Genomic DNA, 24323 nt, shown 5'->3' with positions numbered 1-24323 from the left:
TAAAATCAATTTTTATTATTGTCTATCTTTTAACATGAAATGATTATCTTTCATTGAAAATCAATAAGTTCTTTCCTGATAAAGTTCATAAAGTTCTTCAAGTATTTGTTGAAATGACAAAAAAAAATGAAACTCAAAATAACATCTTTTCACTTGAAAAATGAATTTCCCTAGAGTCTTTTTAATATTTCAACACTTCAAAATATAGTGAATTTTATCTTCTTCCAAAGTTCTGTGCTATGTCTATTTTTAGAATTGTCATTCAACCCCTATAAAATGTAATGTGAATTCCAATGAGCGAAATAGTTCATTGAATTATGAATGAAATCAAAGACAAAGACAAAGTCACCTCCATACAGGCCATGAAGGCCCTTGGAGGAGTGGAAGGTAAAGGCTTTCACCATCGTTAACCTCGGCACGTGATGGGGTAGAGTGGTTAGCTCTACACCCGGCCGCCTTTGCCCCCAGAAATTAACCTGGTACTCATTTTTGGTGTAGGCTGAGTGAACCTCAGCGCCATATGCACCTCCGGAAGTGGAAATCTCGTTTCTTAAATTTTACGACTTCCTGACGGGGATTCGAACCCACGTCCTTCTGGGCGAACCGAGCACGCCTTTACCGTTTCGGCCAGGCAGCCCCTATGAATGAAATCACTGATTCTAAAGTTCAACTTGTAATAAAGTTAGTCTGTTTAAATCTCAAGTTTGTTTAGAGAGGCTCTCATATCACCTGAATTATCTGGATATCAGGACTGGAAATGTAGAGAAATGCAGTTCAATGAACAGCATATGAAGTCCTTGGCAGCTGGTGTTGTGATGCCACCCCCGTGGTACCACGTTTGATTCCCACGTAGTAACCATGTTCCAAATCCAGCGTTGAACCACGTTCCATCTCCCGCGTAATAACCACGTTTAAATTCCACGAAGTCACCATGTTCCAACTCTCATGTAGTCAAAATGATAGCAGGTTGATATGACAAAATAGGCACTCAGTCAGGGTTTCAACATTTCACATATAAACTCTATAAACACGAGAAAGTTCAACTGACCAGATTAACTTTTGAGTGTCCTATGGTTGTGAATCATAAGATTGGCATTGTATTTAACTAGGTGCATTTCCTCTAATGTTTAATCACTGGCAGAAAATTGTTATTGCTCATTAGACTGGATTCACTGCTCATGCTGAAGCACAGTTATATTTACACACAAAGATCAAAGTCTTATTTTCCATAATGAAATACTTAATTCGCGGATATTTACAAGTTCCTATGACGGCAATGTCATACAATTCAAGGTTATAAATTTCATTATTGGTTCCGTATTGAATTAAGATTACATATAATTTACAAAGTTTATTCCACCTACTCAATACTGTACAATAATTGCTCACTTGTGATGAAGGTTTAGCCTTATTAAAACTTCAACCAATAGTTATTAGTTATTACACACATATTTAAGGTAACATTATGAAATAGATTAGTTTGACAGATTAAATGTTCAATTATTTCACTTGAAAATCATCTTAATTTTCACATGCTTATTTCTCATGAATTTTTAAAGTCAGTTTCATTTGAATATGAATACAAATTTAAATCATTTAAATTTGTGCAATTTGCAGTTGAAAATACTAAGTTTGTAAAGTGATTAAATATCATAAGTCTCTGACAACACCTTGAAATTATTAAGTTAGTATCATATCACTCAAAAAGTTTCTAAGTTCCAACAAGAGTTATTGTTTTATAAGTCTTGTCGAAAACTTTACCATAGAGTTTGTACGATGTGATGTCTTGAGATTGAACCTCACGGACACGTTCACATGAGACAGCATGACTACACAACAGCAGCGAGTTGAGAATTGACCTGACTTGACCTAGCAGAACCCCGTTCTTCTATACCAATCTGTTGAGGTCAGCTTCCTCCCCTCGTGGAAAAATCAAGTTTCTTTACACCTGAATTACTCCTAAGTCTGTAGGCCGATATTAAGGAAATTGCAGTGTGTTTGCCTTTAAATAATGGGCTATATGATGGCGTATCTCATTAATTGATATCACAATGGGTTCCAAAGTTAGTAAAATTTCTTCTAGTATATTTGACAAAATCAGGTGGTGTTCATGTGATAGTTGCATCACCCTCTTGCATGATGTAGCTTGCTTGCTGTATGCATGCCCAAGCCATTCCGTTGCGCTATTTCGCATGCTAAGGTCATCCAGTTGTGCTGACTTCCATTAAATAAAATTATGTTCCAGGCTGTACATGGTTCCTGGTACAATATATATAAAATAAGAGTGGATATATTATTATAGAAATACTAGGTAAACAAGGCAATTGCCACTTGGGTGACTGCCTTAAATAAAGATCAGTGGTAATTGATTGATGTTAGAAGCTTGTAAAGAATAGAGGCCTCAATATATTTCTGTTAGGTAGTCCAAGTAGTTTCCGTAGAAAACTAGAAGCCTCAAATAAATGTGCTGGGGCCTTTTAAAGAGAATTCTCAATTTTCCTATCTATTGACCACAGCATTTCTAATGGTTACTGCAGCACCCAGATTAACAATTGCTGATTTAGGCCTTCAGTGACTATTGATACTGCTGACTTGTCTGTTTATGCATAATAGGAGTTGAATCATGCCTGAGAAATTATATAATGGATGCAGAAATATTTTCTTGGAACTGGAGTGTGCATCATAAAGATAGGATAGGAATGGTAGGAGGGGAAGTATTCATTCTGGTAAATGAAGAATTTGTAAGCTCCGAAAAAGTTAAAGATCACAAACATGAAATTATAGGTGTAAGGCTCATCTCTAAAGATGTTTTTGGAGTGTACAGACCGGGAAAGTGTAGCACTGACACTAATTGAGAATTATATGATAAGATAATCAGCTATGTGGGAAACAATATGGAAAGGAACATGATAATAGTAGGTAATCTCAATTTACCAAATGTCAATTGAGAAGGTAATGCGATTGACAGGAATCAAGACCAACAAATGGCAAATAAGTTAATATGGGAAGGGCAGTTGATTCAGAAAGTGATGGAACCAACTAGAGGGAAGAATATTCTGAATATAGTGTTGGTAAAACCAGATGAGCTCTATAGAGAAACTGAAGCAACAGATGGTATTACTGATCACGAAGCTGTTTTTGTAGTAGTTAAAAATAAATGTGAAAGAAAGGAAGGTGTTAAAGGTAGGACTGTTAGGCAGTACCATATGGCTGATAAAACAGGCATGAGAGAGTTTTTAAAAATTAACTATGATTGGTGGAAAACGGTAAATAAAAATGTAAATAGATTCTGGGATGGGTTTAAAGCAATTGTTGAGGAATGTGAAAATAAGATTGTGCCTTTAAAGGTGGTAAGGAATGGTAAAGATCCACTATATTATGACAGAGAAGTAAAGAGACTAAGAAGGAGGTGCAGGTTGGAAAGAAATAGAGTTAGAAATGGCTGTAGAAGTAAGGAGAAATTGAAGGAACTTACTAGAAAAATGAATCTAGCAAAGAAGTCAGCTAAGGATAACATGATGGCAAGCATAATTGGCGCCATACAAATTTTAGTAAAAAATTGAAGAGTATGAGTAGGCAGTTTAAGGCAGGAACAGGTTCCAAGAAGGACATTCCAGGAATCATTAATGAACAAGGGGAGTGTGTTTGTGAGGATCTTCAAAAGGCAGTAGTATTCAGTCAGCAGTATGTAAAGATTGTTGGTTACAAGGATAATATCCAGATAGAGGAGGTGACTAACGCTAAAGAAGTATTAAAATTTACCTATAATAACAATGACCTTTACTCTATAGAGTAATAAATAAGTTACAAGATTGTGAGCAACTGCAACGTGACCTCAAAAATGTTGTGAGATGGACAGCAGGCAATGGTATGTTGATAAATGGGGTTAAAAGTCAGGTTGTGAGTTTCACAAATAGGAAAAGTCCTCTCAGTTTTAATTACTGCGTTGATGGGGTGAAAGTTCCTTTTGGGGATCATTGTAAGTATCTAGGTATTAATATAAGGAAAGATCTTCATTGGGGTAATCACATAAATGGGATTGTAAATAAAGGGTACAGATCTCTGCACATGGTTATGAGGGTGTTTAGGGGTTGTAGTATGGATGTAAAGGAGAGGGCATATAAGTCTCTGGTAAAACCCCAACTAGAGTATGGTTCCAGTGTATGGGACCCTCACCAGGATTACCTGATTCAAGAACTGGAAAAAATCCAAAGAAAAGCAGCTTGATTTGTTCTAGGTGATTTCCGACAAAAGAGTAGCGTTACAAAAATGTTGCAAAGTTTGGGCTGGGAAGAATTGAGAGAAAGAAGAAGAGCTGCTCGACTAAGTGGTATGTTCCGAGCTGTCAGCGGAGAGATGGCGTGGAATGACATTAGTAGATGAATAAGTTTGAGTGGCATTTATAAAAGTAGGAAAGATCACAATATGAAGATAAAGTTGTAATTCAAGAGGACAAACTGGGGTAAATATTCATTTACAGGAAGGGGAGTTAGGGATTGGAATAACTTACCAAGGGAGATGTTCAATAAATTTCCAATTTCTTTGAAATCATTTAGGAAAAGGCTAGGAAAACAATAGATAGGGAATCTGCCACCTGGGCAACTGCCCTAAATGCAGGTCAGTACTGATTGACTGAAAAGTTGAAAACGAGGAAAGCAACTGCAATTGATAAGGTTTCGAAGGATATACTAAAGACAATGGGTTGGGACATAGTACCATATCTGAAGTACTTATTTGATTATTGTTTGCATGAAGGAGCTATAACAAATGAGTGGAGAATTGCTATAGTAGCCCCTGTGTATTAAGGAAAGTGTGATACACATAAAGCTGAAAATTACAAGGCAGTCAGTTTGACATGCATTGTATGTAAGCTTTGGGAAAGCATTCTTTCTGATTATATTAGACATGTTTGAAAAATTAATAACTAGTTTGATAGAAGTCAGTTTGGGTTTAGGAAAGGTTATTCCACTAAAGCTCAACTTGTAGGATTCCAGCAAGATATAGCAGATATCCTGGATTCAGGAGGTCAAATGGACCGTATCGTGATTGACCTATCTAAGGCATTTGATAATGTAGATCTTGGGAGACTACTGGAAAAAGTGAGTGCAATTGGACTAGAAGAGGAGTGACTGAATGGGTTGCTATATTTCTAGAAAATAGATCTCAGAGAATTAGAGTAGGTGAAGCTTTATCTGACCCTGTAATAATTCAGAGGGGAATTCCTCAAAGCAGTATTATCGGACCTTTATGTTTTTTTATATATATAAATGATATATGTGAAGAAGTGGAATGAGAGATAAGACTTTTTGCAGATGATGTAATTCTGTACAGAGTAATAAATAAGTTACTAGATTGTGAGCAACTGCAAAATGACCTCGATAATATTGTGAGATGGACAGTAGACAATGGTATGATGAATAACAGGGTTAAAAGTCAGGTTGTGAGTTTCACAAATAGGAAAAGTCCTCTCAGTTTTAATTACTGCGTTGATGGGGTGAAAGTTCCTAGGGGATCAATGTAAGTATCCAGGTGTTAACATAAGGAAAGATCTTCATTGGGGTAATCACATGAATATGATTGTAAATAATGGATACAGATCTGTGCACATGGTAATGAGGGTATTTAGGGGTTGTAGTGAGGATTTAAAAGCTGGCCCCTTGGTGTAGGGGTAGCATGCCTGCCTCTTACCTGGAGGTCCTGGGTTCGATTCCAGGCCAGGACAGGGATTTTCACCTGAACCTGAGGGCTGGTTCGAGGGCCACTCAGCCTACGTGATTAGAATTGAGGAGTTATCTGCCGGTGAGATAGCAACCCAGGTCTAGAAAGCCAAGAATAATGGCCAAGAGGATTTGTCATGCTGACCACACAACACCTTTCAATCTGCAGGCCTTCAGGATGAGCAGTGGTCGCTTAGTAGGCCAAGGCCCTTCAAGGGCTGTAGTGCCATGGGGTATGGGGGTTTAGTAAGGACGTGAAGGAGAGGGCATATAAGTCTCTGGTAAGACCCCAACTAGAGTATGGTTCCAGTGTATGGGACCCTCACCAGGATTCCTTGATTCAAGAACTGGAAAAATTCCAAAGAATAGCAGCTTGATTTGTTCTGGATGTTTTCCGACAAAAGAGTAGCGTTACAAAAATGTTGCAGAGTTTGGGCTGGGAAGACTTGGGAGAAAGGAGACGAGCTGCTCGACTGAGTGGTATGTTCCAAGCTGTCTGTGGAGAGATGGCATGGGAGGACATGAGGAGATGAAAAATTTTGAGTGGTGTCTTTAAAAGTAAGAAAGATCACAATATGAAGATAAAGCTGGATTTCAAGAGGACAAATTGGGGCAAATATTCATTTATAGGAAGGGGAGTTTATTTATTTATTTAGCTTATGGCTAGCACATAACTCTACATACAAATATTCAAAAATATAACAAACATTATAACACCTTAAACAATCAACCAATATCCAAAACAGTTCATAAACTCAAATCTAAGCTGTCCAACCAATGTACAACCCCGTCAGAAGCACACACAAACTCCTTCAGCTGACCGGAGTATGACCTCCTAGGACATTCGGTGACAATATGACGGATGGTCTGTTTCTTCTCACCACAGTCGCACTCAGGGGAGGAGAGCATACCCCACATATGCAACAATGACCCACATCGTCCATGGTTGGTATGGACTCTGTTGAGAAGAACCCAAGTTCTTCTGGGGAAATTAAAACCAGGTGGTGGGTGTTGGCGACTAAAGAGGGTCTGTCATTCATCTGGAGCTGTGTTGGTCCACTCCAATTGCCATTCATCAGAACCGTTAAAGTTCCTATTGATGAGTTCACTTGCAGTCTGAATGGGCGGAGATCTTGACTTCAGACGTCCATACCGAACAACCATGTCTTCATGATGGGAAGACTTGGGTTCATTGTTATCTTCCTGAACTCACGAATTAGGTTGTTTTGTCTGCAAATCCTTGGAGGTGTTATGTGGCTCAAGACTGGAAACCAGAAAAGAGGAGTAGATCTGACTGCGCTGCTGACAGTGCGCATCATCTGATTCAGAACAACATCAATATTCTTAACATAAGGGCTATTCAGCCAAACAGAAGAGCAATACTCAGCTGTAGAGTATACCAGTCTCAGTGCTGACGACCTAAGAGTGGATGCTGATGCTCCCCATGTAGAACCTGCAAGTTTCTGAATTATATTGTTCCTGGTCTTCAGTTTAGCAGCGGTATTCATTAAATATTTCCTGAGGGATAGTGTCCGATCAAGAGTTACTCCAAGGTACTTGGGGTTAGGATTGTGTGGTAGGGGAGAGTTGTTGAGGGAAACATTCAAAGTAATGTTTGCCTGCCTGTTATTAAGGTGAAAGAGACAGGTTTCCGTTTTGCTGGTGCTAGGTATCAAACACCACTTATCAAAGTATTCACTCAAAATGTCAAGGTCTCTGTTCAGAATTGCTTCTATCTCATTCACATTGGATTGCTGAGTAACTATTGCTAGGTCATCCGCGTAAGCGAATTGGCATGATGTAGTGCGCGGTATATCGGCAATGTACATATTAAACAGCAATTGAGAGAGCACAGATCCTTGAGGGAGACCATTGTTGAGCTTTTTAACTTTATTATGTTTGTTATCCATAACTACCTGGATTAATCTATCTGATGGCATGTTGTTTATGAGTTGTGACATTACTCTGCATCCAACAAGTTTTAAAAACTTATACACAACTCCCTCTCTCCAAACCGTATCATAAGCGGCTGTAAGGTCTATGAACACTGCACCACTCTTCAGTCGTTTTTCAAAACCTGCTTCAATGTGGGTTGTTAACGCAAGAACTTGGTCTTCACAACTACGGTTAGCTCTAAAACCGGCTTGTTCTGCTAGGAGTGATCGTAAAATTAGAGGGCTTATTCTATTGTAGATGAGCCATTCCAGAAGTTTGTGACAAACACTCATTAGAGCAATTGGACGATAACTTTCAGGACAATCGGAAGGTTTACCTGGTTTCAGAATAGCCAGAATCTTGGTTTGTTTGAACTCTGGAGGAAGTTTGCCTGTAATCAGAATATTTGAGAAAAACCGTAACAACCATTTCCTTGTGTTCTACTCACAATGCCTGAGGAATTCAGGTGAATGCCATCAAAACCAGGTGCTTTACGGTTTTTTGTTGTCTTCAGAGCAGATAGGAGCTCTTCTTCAGTGAAAGGGGCAGAACTATTTGATGAACCAATATTATGTCTTTTCATGAAGGTTAGTTCTTTTCTTATTAACCAATTGAGTTCCTTCTTGGGTTTTACTTTAGACAATCCAGCAATCTGTTTGACAACTTGATCAGGTGATACAGCAGATTTGGGCTGTGGAATGTGAGGTGATCTCCCCAACTTCTTTAAGAGGCTCCAAACCTTCATGCTAGAATGTTTGAAATCCATAGTCTCCATGGTTTCTGTCCACTTGTTCTGTCTGGCTTCATCTAAGTTGTTCATGAGTTCATCAGCAACATCTGTTTCTCCATTCTCTTGAAAATCACTGTAGAGTTTTTCACATGTTTCATTCCATCCAGGTATGTACTCCTTTCTGACCCCTCTAGGAATGTGTCTTTTTGCAGCGGCATGTATTGCTTTAACAAATCTACAGTAGTTGTTGACAACAGGAGGAATCCAGGAAGGGGAGTTAGGGATTGGAATAACTTACCAATGGAGATGTTCAATTAATTTCCAATTTCTTTGCAATAATTTAAGAAAAGGCTAGGAATGCAACACATAGAGAATCTGCCACCTGGGCAACTGCCCTAAATGCAGATCAGTTTTGGTTGGTTGGTTGGTCGGTTGGTTGGTCGGTTGGTTCGTCGGTTGGTCGGTTGGCAGTATAAAAGTGAAGGTATGGCATGATGGATTTTGAGAAGGAAATAGTTATATGTCATTGATAATAGGGAACTAAAATGCAATTTAAGCAGTCTTACTTAGGAGCTATTAAGTTAGATTTCTTCAGAATACCAGACAAGTCAAATGGAAATTTCATTTGCAATCTATAAATCATTTCTTACTGAGACAAAACAGAAAATTCTATTCTTCACTGAGGAGTTTCTTTTAAATTTTGATTTTAATTTGTTATTTAAAAAGCACTTCTTACATGAGATATAACAGAAAATGATACTCTTCACTGAGGAGTTCCAAATCTTTTAATGTACGTGGAAGAAAGTGTGTTTACTAGAGATGTGTATCTATGTTTAGCATGGTCAATATCCAGCGTCGAATCCAAGGAGGCCTGTCGCTGCTACAGTATTACACTACCAAAGAATGGACATTCCTTAACAGCGAATTTCATGCACTGAGAGATTCATTAAGCCCAGAGGACCGGAAGCTCTTCTACATGGATGTGAGGGAAGTGGATGCAGATTCATACATTCTCAACTCAGTGCTAGGAACTCGCAAGTATTTTCTCAAGGAAGATCCTTCTACCATCCCGCAAGCCAGGAAACTCCTACGCAGGTAGGTCATACATATTACCTTTCAAATTCAGTATCACAAAGTATCACCATACATCTGTAAATCTGTAAAATTGCTACTCTCTCTGTGTATAAACTTGTGGAATGCATCAATCTGATTCGATAGTAACATTCCTGTCTTAGTCCTTAAGATGATTTTTGCAAGAAGTGGCTTGTTTTCTTTTTTGCTTATTTAATTTTCAAATCTGATTGGCAGAACTGACGTTAACGGACAATACATTTTCAAATTCATGGAAGAAAATGTGTTTACTAGAGATGTGTATCTATGTTTAGCATGGTCATCATCCAGCATTGAGTCCACAGTGGGCTGTCGCTGCTGCAGTCTTACGCTATCAAAAAATGGACATTTCTTACTGATGAATTGTATGCTCTGAGAGATTCATGACTAAAACAGCTTCATATCATCAATCACTTCAGTTTTTTAATAGAGCTAATCTTGTTTAATCAATACCATATCTAGAATGTTCTTTCCTCTAGTTATTTCCCTTACTCTCTGATTCAGCTGTCCTTCCCTGATGATTAACTTAAAGAAAATCCACAATGGATAGCTGCCCTAGAACAAGAAGTACCATACAGTAACAGCATCAAATAGATAATAATTTTCACACTATTTATTTTAGGATAAAATGAGCTCACATATTTTTGAATTTTGAAATTCCCCTGTTGTTACAGCTATTCCTGATCAGGAAAACTTAATTTTTCTTTACGTATACTGTATAAATGGAGATTTACCATTGACGATGAATTACATAAAACATCTAAACAAATATCTTTTACAAACGAAACAGGAATACCAAAACAGAGGAAGAAATTAACTGAAAATTTTGTGACAGATGCTTGTGCACTGGGGAGTAACCCTCTCAGCTACTGGCAAGTATGTGATACTTTTCTTCAAAATACTTAAAACAGGGCTCATAGTGTCTCTTTTTATCAGAATCAACTTCTTTGGCCTGTGAACTGTTACTCTAAAACATTATTGTTGGATCAATAACAACACATGTGTTTCTCTTCCTATCATTCGTGACAATGTCTGCACGTTTACTAGATCCATCACTAGAGATCGCTAGAGACTTCAGATCTGCCAGATTTTTTGAGAAGTTCTGCAATACTGCTTCTGACTCTATGGTGCCTGTTTTTTCAATAGTTCCCCTTTCGGGCAGAAACCAAGAACATGAGGGAAGGCTTCTATCTCGTTGCAGTGACGGCAATGGTTTTCTTGGCTCCTACCGGGAATGCTTCCGACTGTTATCACATTACAGTTCATTTTAATGGTATTAGTCCATTGGGAAGTTGAAAGTCCTTTCTTCATTGTAATCCAGGTGTTTGATTGTGTCCATTCTGAATGCGAGACTCCTTTTCCACAGTGTGGTCATTTTTTCCTTGTTCCAAACTGCAGATTTCTCAGTATCCTTTGAAGAGTCTGTACTTTAAATTGTTCATCAGGAATGAAGCCAAGGCTTCCCAGACTACCCTTTATTTCTTCCTGAAACTTTACTGTTTGTACCAGAAATGGGTCAACAACAGAGTCCAGCCTGTTACAGATGTTAATGTGTTGAAGGAAAGCTTCCCATGACGCTCTCGTAATGGCCAATCCACAAACTTTTTTTGAGCTATAGAGCATACAGTCTGGACAATCCATTGGTAAACCAATTATTTCCTTTACTGTACTTCTGATTAATTTATTGACATCATCTAAACACCCACACCTGAATTTTGATAAGGGTGCACACTGTAAAGGATAAATCAAACTCAGCCAAATGTACTGATTTATAATATTAATTTTCTGGTGTAGTTTAAGAAAAATTGAATTCACAAGTCTTAATAAATAATCATTTAGTTTAGTTATAATGTTCCCTTCATTTAATATTACTGTATTTCATTCTTATATGTAACACCAAAATATTTAAGGTTTTCCTGCTTATCAATATTCATCATCATCATCATCATCATCATCATCATCATCATCATCATCATCATCATCATCATCATCATCATCATCATCATCATCATTTCTTTACTCCAGCAAGCCAGGTGCAGTTGTGTATGAGCCTCCTCCAGTTTGTTCTATCCATCCACAGATGCTGCTCATATATGCAACACCAGTTCACATCTCTAATTTCAAGGTCCTTCATTATCTGTTTTTCCCGAACATCATGAGGCCTTCCTCTTGGTCTCTTCCCAGGAACATTGTGGTCAAAGTATGTTCGAAGAGTCCTGTGAAGGTTCATTCTTTTCATGTGACCATTGCAATCTTTTCACTTCTAGAGTCTCCAGCAAGCTTCTTTCCAATCCAAGCTGTTGTCGGATATCTACATTCCTTATTTTATCCATTTTTGTTTTTTGTAGACAAGAACGGAGGAACTTCATTTCTGTTGCCCGAAGACGACTCTTTGTTGGTTCAGTAAGTGTTGCTGCTTCCAGGCCATATGTCAATATAGGTACTAGATATATTTTGTACAAGCTGATCTTGGAAGCTAACAGAAATATTTCATCCCAAAGTATTTGACGTACAGCGTGATAGAATTTGGAAGCCTTCTGTATTCTGTTACTAATCGCTTGATGTATGGTATTGTCTGATGACAGAACACCACCTAAATACTGGAATTTGTCTACAATATCCATCTCCTCATCTCCAATTCTTAGATGAACAGTTGGAGAGTTTCTACTCATCACCAAGCCAACTGTCTTCGTTTTGCTGATTTTGAGACCTAAGGTTGTAAAAGCTTCATGCCAGAGATCTAGTCTAGTTTGTACTTTGGCTTCTGTCTCACCCCATACCATTACATCATCAGCAAAAACCAGGGCATTAGTTGTTGGATCCTTTCTCTTAACTGCTTTTAAAACTTCATCCATTATGATTATGAAGAGAAGTGGTGAAAGACAACTTCCTTGCTGGACTCCACTCTTTCAAACCAACTTAACCTTCCTTCCTGGACCTGGACACAATACTTGGTTTCATCATACAATCGTTGTACTTGTACTATGATGTCATCGGGCACTATTTTATGTCTCAGACATTCCCAAATATGCCTGCGTGGTACATGGTCATATGCTTTCTCGTTGTATAGAAAAACTGTCATAAGTGTTTTACCTTTCTCCCAATACTTCTCATAGAGCATTCTGGTGGCAAAAATGAGGTCTATAGTTGATCTATGAGGTCTAAATACATGTTGTTCCTCCTCAAGGGGGGTTCAACATATTTTCTAATCCTGCTCTCAAGGATGGATTCATAGATTTTGAGGCCATGTGACAGCAGAGTTATACCTCTGTAGTTAGTACATTTCTTTCTATCACCTTTTTTCAACAAAGGGATGATGACTCCTTGCTTCCAGTCATTGGGTATTACATTCTCTTTCCAGATTCTATTTAGTACCCTGTACATCCACTGTTGTCCTAGCTCTCCTAGTGCTTTGATCAGCTCAACACTTAATTCATCTGATCCAGTTGATGTGTTGTTTTACAGCTTAGATATTGCTGCCCCTACTTCCAATCATGTCAGACTAGTGGTATTTGTGCTGCCAAAATCATAAGGTTCATCATCTAATGGAGTGACATTTTCATAACAGTTCAGCAAAATTTCAAAGTGCGTTTGGAACTCTTGTAATATTTTGGTCTTATCCCTAGTCACCTCACCATTAGGAAGTTCTACAGATTGGACAGATTCATTTTGAGTTCTTCTATTCTTAACAATAATAGTTTTTTATTTCCATCCTGTGTTATTTTGGTAGTCAGATCTTCCTTACATTTCTGCTTTTCAGCTACAACCAACTGTTTGACCTGTAATTTTTTCTTTCTGTAAAGTGACAGCTTCTCCTCTATTTCATGTTGATCTCCCCGTGTTCTTGCTTGATATAAGGATCTTCTTGCATGGTTTCTGTCATTGATAGGCCTTTTAATATCATCATTCCACCAGGCAGTTTCTTTAGATTTTCTTATTTGACTCTATTGTCCACATACTTTTTCTGCTGTACCAACCACAACCTTCTTTAGAGTATCCCATTCTTCATCTACCAATTTCAGTTCTTCTCTCAGCAACAACCTGCGGACACCTTCCCTGAATTCTTCCTTTACACTTGGCTCATTTAGTCGCCAAGTTTTTATTTTTGGGACTCTTTTGTTACAGACTTTGGGAGGTCTTTCCTCTGCAATAACTGCAACCAACAGTCTATGGTCTCCACCAAAGTCTTCACTTGGAATGACCTTAACATCATTGACATTTTTCCATACATTTTGATCTATCAGAATATAATCTATTACTGTACCTATTTTGTCATCCCAGCTATATCTTGTGATTTTATGGGAGTCCCTTTTCTTGAACCAAGTGTTACGCACTATCAGGTTGCTTCTCATGGATAGATCTAGCATATATTCTTCCTCTTCATTTCTGTTTCCCATTCCATAAGGGCCCAGTATGGATTCATATCCTGTTCGTTGTGAGCCAATTTGTGAATTAAAATCACCCATTACAATTAGATTGTCATACTTAGCGTGTTCTTCCAAGTTATTAAGGAAGTTGGCCTTTTCCTCTTTTGAGCATCCTACCTGTGGAGCATAGACTTGGATCACATTGTACTTTTTCCCTCCTAAGTTCACAGATAACTTAATTATCCTTTCACCAACAAACTCAACTTCACTACAAGCATCTATGTCTTTATGTATTAAAAATCCTACTCCATTCTTAGACTCTACTTCATTTCCAGACCAGAAGAGACTATAGTCCAATCTGATATTCATTTTCCCAGTTCTCTTCCACTTTGTTTCACTCAGGCCCATGATCAGAAGTTTCCTCCTTCCATGAGGTCGACCAGCTCTTCAGTTTTGTTTGTCAATGTCAGGATATTTAATGTTCCCACTCTGATACTTTATCTTCGTTTGGTTTGGGTAGTTGGTGTAACATCAGGCTGTAAACCGCCATTCGCACCAAACTGATGTCGTCGTCATGAATTCCTACATCCGAGGCTCGTATTATTCCTGAAAGCAACTTCTTCAGTAATCCCTCTGTTGACCTGCTGAGCCTAACACAGATGGAGATTTTCTTTCAGGGTTTTCTCCCTTAGCCTTTGGTGTCCAGTCACCTCAACCTACAAAGCAGCAGGTTGTACTCATATTAATCCCTGAATACAGGGCTGCCTCTTCCGCCATCTCTACCATACCAAAGTCCACCTTCTCCGCTGTAGAAGTCTTTGAGGTCTTCACTCGTAACTCTGAGCTGGGACCCTTACCAGATGTTACACACTGGATCAGTGTGCTCTGGGATTCACATAGGCAAGGGCGCCACACCCTGGGTAGGACTGCCTCCGAAAAGGGTCCCTACCTGCTACTTATCAATGGATGATACAATTCATTGGTTTTTGCCATTTGCATTACCTTCCCAGTTAACATTTGGAAAATTTAGATCACCCAATAAATAAATAAATAAATAAATAAATAAATAAATAAATAAATAAATAAATAAATAAATAAATAAATAAATAAATAAATAAATAAATAAATGAATGAATGAATGAATGAATGAATGAATGAATAATGAATAAATAAATAAATAAATAAATAAATAAATAAATAAATAAATAAATAAATAAATAAATAAATAAATAAATGTTTTCAAGAAATGAAATTATTCGAACATTTTCCTTGATAAATTGTCCAATCCCTACTCCTCATCCCATAAACAAATATTTGCCTCAATTTGCCCTCCTGAATTACAACTTTATTTTCATATTATGATCTTTGCTACTTTTAAAAGCTTCACTCAAGCTTATTCAGCTACCAATGTCATTCCACAACATCTCTCCATAAACAGTACAGAACGAACCAAGTCTTTCCAAGTTTTTGTGACACTACTTCTTTGTGAGAAATCACCCAGAACAAATCATGTTGCTTTCTTTTGGATCTTTCCCAGTTCTCATATCAAGAAATCCTGGTGTGGATCCCGTACACTAGAACCATACTCTAATTGGGGTCTTATGAGAGACACTCCCTCTCTTTTACATCCTTAGTACAAGCCCTAAATACCCTCATAACCAACTGAAGAGATCTGTAACAGGTGATTTCCCCAATGAAGATCATTCCCTACATAAACACTTAGGTACTTACAGTGATCCCCATGAGGTACTATCACCCCATCAACACAATTGAGAGGACTTCTCCCCTTGCTGAAATTTACAACCTGACTTCTCTTCCCGTTTACAATCACACCATTGTCTGCTGTCCGTCTCACATCCATGATGTTTCCTTTTGTGTCATACCCCACATAACTGATTATAATCATTATAATAATGTATCAAATAATTTTGCAACAGCATCACTCCTCTTTTAGGCCTGTACACCTTAAAAACATCAAGTTGCCCTATCTTTAGAGATGTGCCATACACATAGAATTTCACATTTCTCATCCTTAACTTTATCATAGCTTACAAATTCTTCTTACACCTGTATAAATACTCCCTCTCCTTTTAATTCTATCCTGTTTCAATGGTAAACAGTTTCCATTTCATCTCTTCCAAAGTTATTTTTGTCCTGTCTGTTTGGTCGGTAATGTTTTTCCTTGGGGCATCCAATGTAGGAAACGTGTTTATATTGGTCTACCCAGTTCTGCGTGTGTTTCTAATGGAGTCTAAAACAGGAATACAGTCTTGTAGTTTCACTCCAGGTACAGTCTAATCGGATTATCTTATCAAATAATTCCAAATCAGTGTCACCCGTTCTAGGTCTGTACATCCCAAAAAAACATCAAGTTGCTTATTAACTTAAGAAATGAGCCTTGCACTTAGAATTGAGTATTTCTCATCCTTAACTTTGTCACCTTAAGTATCTTATTTCCTTGTCTGCAATTTTTGTTTTCTAGAACCCATGTTTCACTCTCTTACAGAAGAGCTAGAAAAACAATGGTTTTTATAAGGTTTGACCTATGCATTCTTTCTAAATTACCAAGCTGATTGACCATGCAGTTAGAGTCGCATAGTTGTGAGTTTGCATTCGAGAGATGATGGGTTCAAATCCCACCATCGGCAGCTCTGAAGATGGTTTTCCGTGATTTCCCATTTACACATCAGGCGGATGCTGGTGCTGTACCTTAATTAATGCCATGGCCACTACCTTCCCAAACAATGGTTTTACAAGATTTGACCTATGAGTTCTTTCTAAATTACCAAGCTGGTTGACCATGCCATCCTTGCATTGCTAAAAACCTTCAGTGTGTTAGTGTGACGTTAAACCGTGAACAAAAAGAGCAAAGAAATTGTTCTAATTTTCTCTTAAGTATTCTCTTACGTGCAACCCAGATATGGTTAAATTGATTGAATTTGTTGTTTGTATAGTTTTCACCTCCTTCTTCCTCCTTGCAGTAGCGGCAATTAGGAGGGGGGGGGGGCAGGGGGCGCCCCCTCCCACTTTGTGGAGAAAAATAAATTTTTATTCTCGACAATTTTAAAATTTTGATAAATTGAACAACCTAAGAGTAATTTAAAAAATCACCTGAAACTAGAAATGATAAAAAAGCAATTTGTACAATCCATATTGTTTTTAAGCTAATTCCTTCCTTTTAATTACATATTAAGGCAAACTTAGTGTAAATACTCAGAAAATATCGTTTGTTGCAGCTGATTCACCCTCTTGCCGCGCTCATTCATCATTCTGACAGTTTCGCTCAGTAAATGTGTCTTAGTAGTTCTATCTAGTGTCTGTTAATGTGTACTCAAATACTAAATGGCATTTTAATTGTATAAGCACGCTGAACCAATGTTTAATTGTAATGCATGTGTAGGCCTAATTATTGTCCCCTTGAAGAAAGTTCTATTGTATAGTACTATTATTACAGCACTAAATTTGGTAGACTCAAACGTACATACCCTTACATTTTTCACTTAAATTTGTATGACTGCCAATTATGCTTGCCATTATGTTATCCTTAAACTGACTTCTTCACTAGATTAAATTTCCTGGTAAGTCCCTTAAATCTTTCCATACTTCCACAACCATTTCTAACTCTATTTATTTCCAGCCTGCACCTTCTTCTTTGTCTCTTTACTTCTCCGTTATAATATACCAGGGCTTTATCCTTTCTTATCACCTTTAAAGATGCATACCTGTTTTCATACTCATTGACAATTGCTTTAAATTCATCCCACAGACTGTTTACAATTTTATTTACCATTTTCCACTGATCATAATGAATTATTTTTAATCTCCCATGCCCATCTTATCAACCACATGGTACTGCCTAATAGTCCTTCTTATCGCAGTGGCCTACACAGTGGCCTCCACGGTTTGCACTAGCCATGCGTCTTGGTGGGTGTGCTAAGTACAACCAATGAGCCCAACTTAGCACACGGGGGTGAAACGCTGGCAACCAGGAATGAGTTAGCTGGAAAATTTATAATGTCCAATAACGGACTATTTATATTGGTATTATAAATTTACTCATTCGGGACAAATATTTCAGGTTCCCTATGGGAATCAACATCTATATCATAGTTCAAGGTCATCGATAAAGATCCTACCACATGAATACAAAGAAGTTTAAAAATAATAGTTAAGCAAACATCTTTCCTTTAAGTGATCAGGAAGCACAGAAACTTGTAAATATGAACCCAAGACTCCCAAGAGCGAGGGCCATGCTCAAGCTACACAAAAAGGACGTACCCATCAGACCCACACTCAAGTTTTGTAAGAGCCCCCACATATAAAACTTCTCAGTTTATTCACAAGTTTTTTACACAAAATTTTGTTTTTTACACTAAAACTTCTGTTAAAAGTTTGATTGACATTTGTAAGGCAATTAAGGATTTTAAACTGGCTCCTTCTCATGTTACATGTTCTTTCAGTATCAAAGACATGTATACCAACAACCCCACAGAAGAAACAATCAAGATCATTAAAACAAACTTATTAGAGCATAAACGCATTAGTGTACCAGAAATAGAGGATTTTATGATTATCCTAAAATTCATGCTTAATCACAACAAAATATACCAACCAAATGGCCTCCCCATGGGAGCCCCAGCCTCAGGTATTCTAGCAGTAGTCAGAATGTTCTAAATATCTTGAATAATTTGGACCCAAATATGAAGTTTACAGTGGAGGAAGAAGAAGATGGTTCCCTTAACTTTCTAGATATCAATACGACTTGGAAAGAAAACCATTTCTATTTCAGAATACATAGGAAACCCACCTTCACACCAACCATGATTAAAAACAATTCATTGCATCCCGATACATAAAAGAAGTCCGCGTAGCGTATTACAGTTTCATTAACAGAGCCTTCGAAGTTCTGTTAACCGAAAACGAGAGAAAAAGGAGCTCGTATACATCCGCAAACAGGCCTTCTTTAATGATTTTAGTCTCAAAGTCATTAATAAAATAATCACTAAGTGCAGATTTAAACAACAGATAAATTTTTTAGAACAACCGGAGAAAGCAAAAAGTAAATAAAGTTTACATACAATAATCCTAATATTTACACACTCACAAATTTATTTAAGAAACACATTATTAAGATAGCTTTTTCAACAAACAATAACACTAAACATAGGTTTTTCAAGCACAACATAGTCAACAAATTTAAAGACGAGGAATATCAGAAATAAGGAATCTATAAGTTGACTTGCTTCCAATCCAGTCTGGGTGGAATTTTTCAATAAGACATCAGGAACATGTCAACGCCGAGAAGCATGGAAGGTTCTCTGCAATGGGGACTCACTTGAAGGAAACAGGACATAAATTCACCAACATTAAACAGAACCTTGAAATTATTAACGGGATAAACAAGGGAAGAGTTATGAATAGTTTAGAAAACATTCACATCCTTCTTGATAAGTTAATGAATAAGGATCATGATTTAAATGATATGAACTAACCAGGCAAGTTGGCTGTGTGGGTAGGGGCGCGCAGCTGTGAGCTTGCATCCAGGAGATAGTGAGTTCGAGCCACACTGTTGGCAGCCCTGAAGATGGTTTTCCGTGGTTTACCCATTTTCACGCCAGGCAAATGGTGGAGCTGTACCTTAATTAAGGCCACGGCCTCTTCCTTTGCACTCCTAGCCCTTTCCTATCCCATTGTCACCATAAGACCTATCTGTGGCGGTGCAGCGAAAAGCCAATTCTAAAAATAAAATTTAAAAGGGCACGATCGAACAAAGACACATATAACATACACTTAGATACATGAAACTATTAGAGAGGAAGCAAACAAGCTTAGCAAATAACATGAACAATTATGACATTTATAAGTCACAGTTAGCCCCTCCCTCTTCTCGAGAAACAACAACAGGTGACGATAAGCCTCTCCCTGCTGAAGCGTGCTAACAATCAGGCTACAACACATCGCTACTATACCATATTGAGAACGGAGAACACTGGCACAGGCCCACACCCAAGGTAGTGGGAAGTAAAAATGGAAATCAACAGACAGGGGTAAGTTAGAACTGACTAAAATGCCTCCCCCCCCCCTCCCCACCTTTTCCTAAGAGATAATTCTAAATGCCTACACTTTCGGAAAAACCTTGTTCATTATTTTTTAACTATTTTCTACTGTTTGCAAATCATGTTACAATCTGCCCAATTGCCTAGTTCATGATCAAGTAACATCTAAGCACGTCCCAACATTGAGCTGCAAGAGCATTCAAAATTTGGGCAATAAGCAATCCACCTTTAGTAATAAAATTATAACAAGTTAACCAGTGTTCTTCCAAACACGCTTTTGAGCACAAGTATGAAAGAGACTTAAAAAAGATTTTATCTCCTCAATTGGAAGCTGACAAATGTTTTAACTGTATTTTAGTTAAGGATAAATTTTAATTACAACTTAATTACAAGTACCAAGTCCCCTCTCATGTGATATCATGTCATCATTGGATTATAGTTAAAGTAATCAGAGCTAATCCTAAAACTAAAAGGGAATTATTGTATTGGTAAAATCATTTAATTATCCCTATAGTAGTTGCTATAGCTCCAATGGCGCCTGTTAATGGGATAAACTAGATGGTATGGATGATCTGAATGTGTTATGGTAATTAGTTTATAAAAAGTTAATTAGTGTGTTTTCCAACATGCTCCTGAGCAGAACTTGAAAAGAGAGACTTAAAAGACATTTTTATCTTCTTAATTAGAAGTTTTTGACAATATTTTTAATTACTTTTTTAAGCATTCACTCCACCCTCTCCAATCCCTTCTTATCACCATCATCCTTCCCCATTAGACACAGTCATAAGTTTTCCATGAGGAAAGATCAAGGCTGATACGAGAATATGTACTGTGTATACTTTCACTTTTTTATACCTGGGCATAAGTGAATGTAGCTGATGATGACTGCGAAGCTTGCTCACATGACCATTAAAGTCCCCGCATACAACCTTTACTTCATCATTAGGTAGGCCTATTATGGCAAGAAAGATGTTCAGTTCTTCGCAGAAGTCTTGATTTTTCTGTGTCGGGGCAGTTCATCTGTGGTGCATGTCTTGTAACGATATTTAGGAACGTGGATGCCCAAGCCTATAGTTTGTTACTTTTAGAGAACACCCTAGCTTATGGATCATCACTTATGGGGAATATCCTAGCCTGTGGTTTACTGCTTATGGAGGATGTTCTACTCTTTTCATGGAATCTTTTCACATCTCATAATCTCATGATCAGTATTATTTGAAAAGTTTTCCAGCTGATTACCATTTGATGCCAAGGAATATCCGAATGCTGCCATTGGTCTTATTTAGTTCATCTGCTGCTATCTCTTCTGCATTCTCTGCTCTGAGCATATAGCACTGGAAGTGGCCTTATCTTTCAAGATGTCAAAGGAGCCCATAATCAGGGAACTGATAACTGAATTTTCATCTACAGTCTCTTGGTCCATGGAACTTCAGTCATTTACCTTCAGCTTGAAAATAGTTTATCCAACATTGGGTCCTCTTCCACCTTCAAAACCAGTGACCACATTCAGCCATAACCCCAGAATGGGCCCTCACAAGCTAGGCCAACTGGAGCTAGATTTTTTGAAGAGATATTACTCCTCTATTACTCATCTTATGTCCTGGCCTACCATGGCAGGATGTTATATTTCCAAGTAAACAACTGAAATGAGACTCGTGTTATATTTATAGGGCCCCAGGTTTGATTCTCAACTAGGCCAAGAATTTTAACAGTGTTTAGTAAATTCCTCAGACTCTGGGACTAGGTGATTGTGATTGACACATGTGTTGTATGTATCTACAGTACATACAACACAACATACTACCAACCACCACAGAAAATTCAATAGATAATACAGCCTTCCACATAGGGTTAAGATCAGAAAGGGCATCAAGTCATAGAACTGGGCAAAATCCTTAACAAGTACTGACACCAATAAATTGGGAAAAAGACAAGGAAGCAGAATTTTATTATTTAGTTGTTTGTCTTGTTTATATGACTGTGTTGTATACACTTTGTGCATTTTTGGTGGTGGTGGTGGTGGTGGTGGTGGCGGCGGCAGCTGTTGTTGTTTTAAGGGACAAAACAAAGGGAATCTAGCACCTTTATGCATTTTACTCATGTTTACCATAGAGTGAATTAATTTCCTTATTTCTTCCTCTGTTTAAGGTTATACTGGCTGGACCGATCTGTAGCTGCTATCTTCTATGGCCTGCTTGCATGGCTCCTCTACTCTTGGACAGGAAATTTCATCAGCTTAGTCGATGTCTTCTTCTCCAAGACTGCTAATATCTTCGCACCTATGGTCCGTGTTAGGGCAGGCTCTACAGAGGCCATAATAACAACAGAAACATGAACTTTGACATATGGACCAAGACTGTCTTTGCTTGCTCCTGACATGCAGTGGCATGTATTTAACCAACTTTATAACCGAGAATCATATGTTTACTTCTCAGGAGGTTTTAACAGTGTTCTTTGAGGAAAAGAATATTGTCCTATTCACATAATGATAGAAAGTAAATAGAGCAGCGAGAATTGCCTTCCTATTTTAGAAACTAACTTTCCTTCATCAGATATCACACTTCTTGTAAGAAAGGTCAAGTCAGGACTCACAACAAGATTCCATTGACTTGAAGACTTTAAGCACTTATCTATTAATACAAAGCACCTATATTTATTTATAATGACCCACATGTAAACTATGTAGTGTGTGTACAAACATTATACAATACAAATAAAGTGATGTGAATTGTACAATAAATATGTAACTAATGTATTATTGATAATATGTATCTAAACAGTAAAAAAGAAATGAATGTATTGACATCATGTGAAACTAAACGTGAAACATTTTAGAATTGGTCAAATGTGTAATATATACACATGCCATGTCCATACACCTGTGTTGTAGAAATGTTCTAGATAAAAGAGGTACAGCATGTAATATAAGGTTCTTTCCAACACAGTCCCTGTACCAGTACATGGTCTCCTTGCGCATGCGCAATACGAAAAATCCTTTCCAACACAGTCAAAATTGCGTTCATGTATTTATCCGTGTACTGGAGTCAGGCGTTCTAACTAACTCTTAGCATCGATCCCTGGCGGTCGGAACTAGTCCGCAGTCTAAAGCATGTACTGAGCCGTACATTTCTGTGACATGCACAGAAACACTGTATCGTTCCCTCCTGCTGTACGCTGATTTCTTTGGAGTTCCTTAATCAGCTGTTTTTATGCACATTGCGCACTCTTCTCCCATTAATAAATTAACCTGCCAATGCACGGGTTGGGTCTGTGAGACCCATGCGCTGGTATTTCCAACATTTTCTAATAGACGGTGATAGCCGCATACTTCCGGCTTTTGCTACCTTCCTTTTATCACCGGTGTAGTATTCCTGCAGACGGACATGGAAGTGATTGCTTTAGTACATGAGCAGTGGTAAATTAAAGTGCTCTGTGGGCCTGTGAGACCCAACCCGTGAAGTCATGTAAGTTTTCCATCTTAACCGTGTACAAAAAGAAGATTATAGGGTGATTATATCTTAGTGTCTTGTCCAAATCCATGGTTTAGCTGGCCTGGCTGTCTTTCACCTTAGTTCCTTGGGTTTTAAGTACAGAGGTGAGACTGAAAATGGGTTGACCTGGGTTAATGAGTTTGTTTCTTCGTAGGTCTAAGAAAGAGGAGTGTTATGATGTCAGCAATCCACGTGATATGGAACGAGTTGCCGCATTATTGGAGGAACCATTATCAGATGATGAAATTTACTGTGGTTTTCCTCTCGTCGATACACAGCAATGATAAAACTGAGGAAGGTATAGAAAGAAAGAGGAAGCCTGTAATAGTCACATTCTATAATTCAGCTAAGGGTGGTGTAGGCTGTGTAGACGAAAGGACGGCTCGAAACACCAGACGTTGGACAATGGTGGTCTTCTATGCATTGCTGATATTACAGGCTTTAACGCATATTTAATATTCAGAGCCAACAACCCTAACTTTCCAGACGCAAGGAACAGAATAATTTTTTTGAAGAAACTCTTGTTTCTTCTAACTGAAGAACAAATAAGAGAAAGAGCTGTCTCAAGATATCTTCCTAAGAGCATTCGCGATACTGCAAGAAGGATATCTGGGTTGACGGCAGAAGCAGGACGTGAAAATACAGAAAATAAAAGAGGATGTCGTGCATACTGTAGAGTCAGAAAAGACCCGCTACTCATGCTGTTTGTGCAGAAAGTTAATGTATCTTGAACTCTCTGTATTTGTGTGCAGTGAATGTAAAGCTGAAATGTGAATCTTCCAGTGAACGTTCTGGATCGTGAAGATTAGGTTATGACGATTTCATAAATTTTGACTTGATAAGTTATGAATGTTGTGATCAAATAAAATATTGTGTGTAAATTTGCAGTGGTTAGAGAATTGCTTTGTAAAATGTTA

At 37.9% G+C, this 24323-nt stretch overlaps 1 protein-coding gene across 2 annotated transcripts in view; it reads left to right on the top strand.

Moving 5' to 3' along the window:
* Window positions 1-22687, top strand: part of LOC136865558 (putative fatty acyl-CoA reductase CG5065) — a 239617-nt gene extending 216930 nt beyond the window's left edge. For both annotated transcript variants that reach the window (XM_067142415.2, XM_067142414.2), the window contains exons 8-9: window positions 9220-9477; window positions 22064-22687. In XM_067142415.2, coding sequence (XP_066998516.2) covers window positions 9220-9477; window positions 22064-22250 — 445 coding nt within the window. In that variant the 3' untranslated portion in view covers window positions 22251-22687. The remainder of the gene's footprint in view (window positions 1-9219; window positions 9478-22063) is intronic.
* The last annotated feature ends 1636 nt before the right edge of the window (window positions 22688-24323 follow it).

The sequence above is a fragment of the Anabrus simplex genome, chromosome 1, assembly GCF_040414725.1.
Source record: "Anabrus simplex isolate iqAnaSimp1 chromosome 1, ASM4041472v1, whole genome shotgun sequence".
Taxonomy (NCBI): Eukaryota; Metazoa; Arthropoda; class Insecta; order Orthoptera; family Tettigoniidae; genus Anabrus; species Anabrus simplex.
Note: the sequence above shows the minus strand (reverse complement) of the source record. Positions and strands in the feature narration are given on the sequence as shown.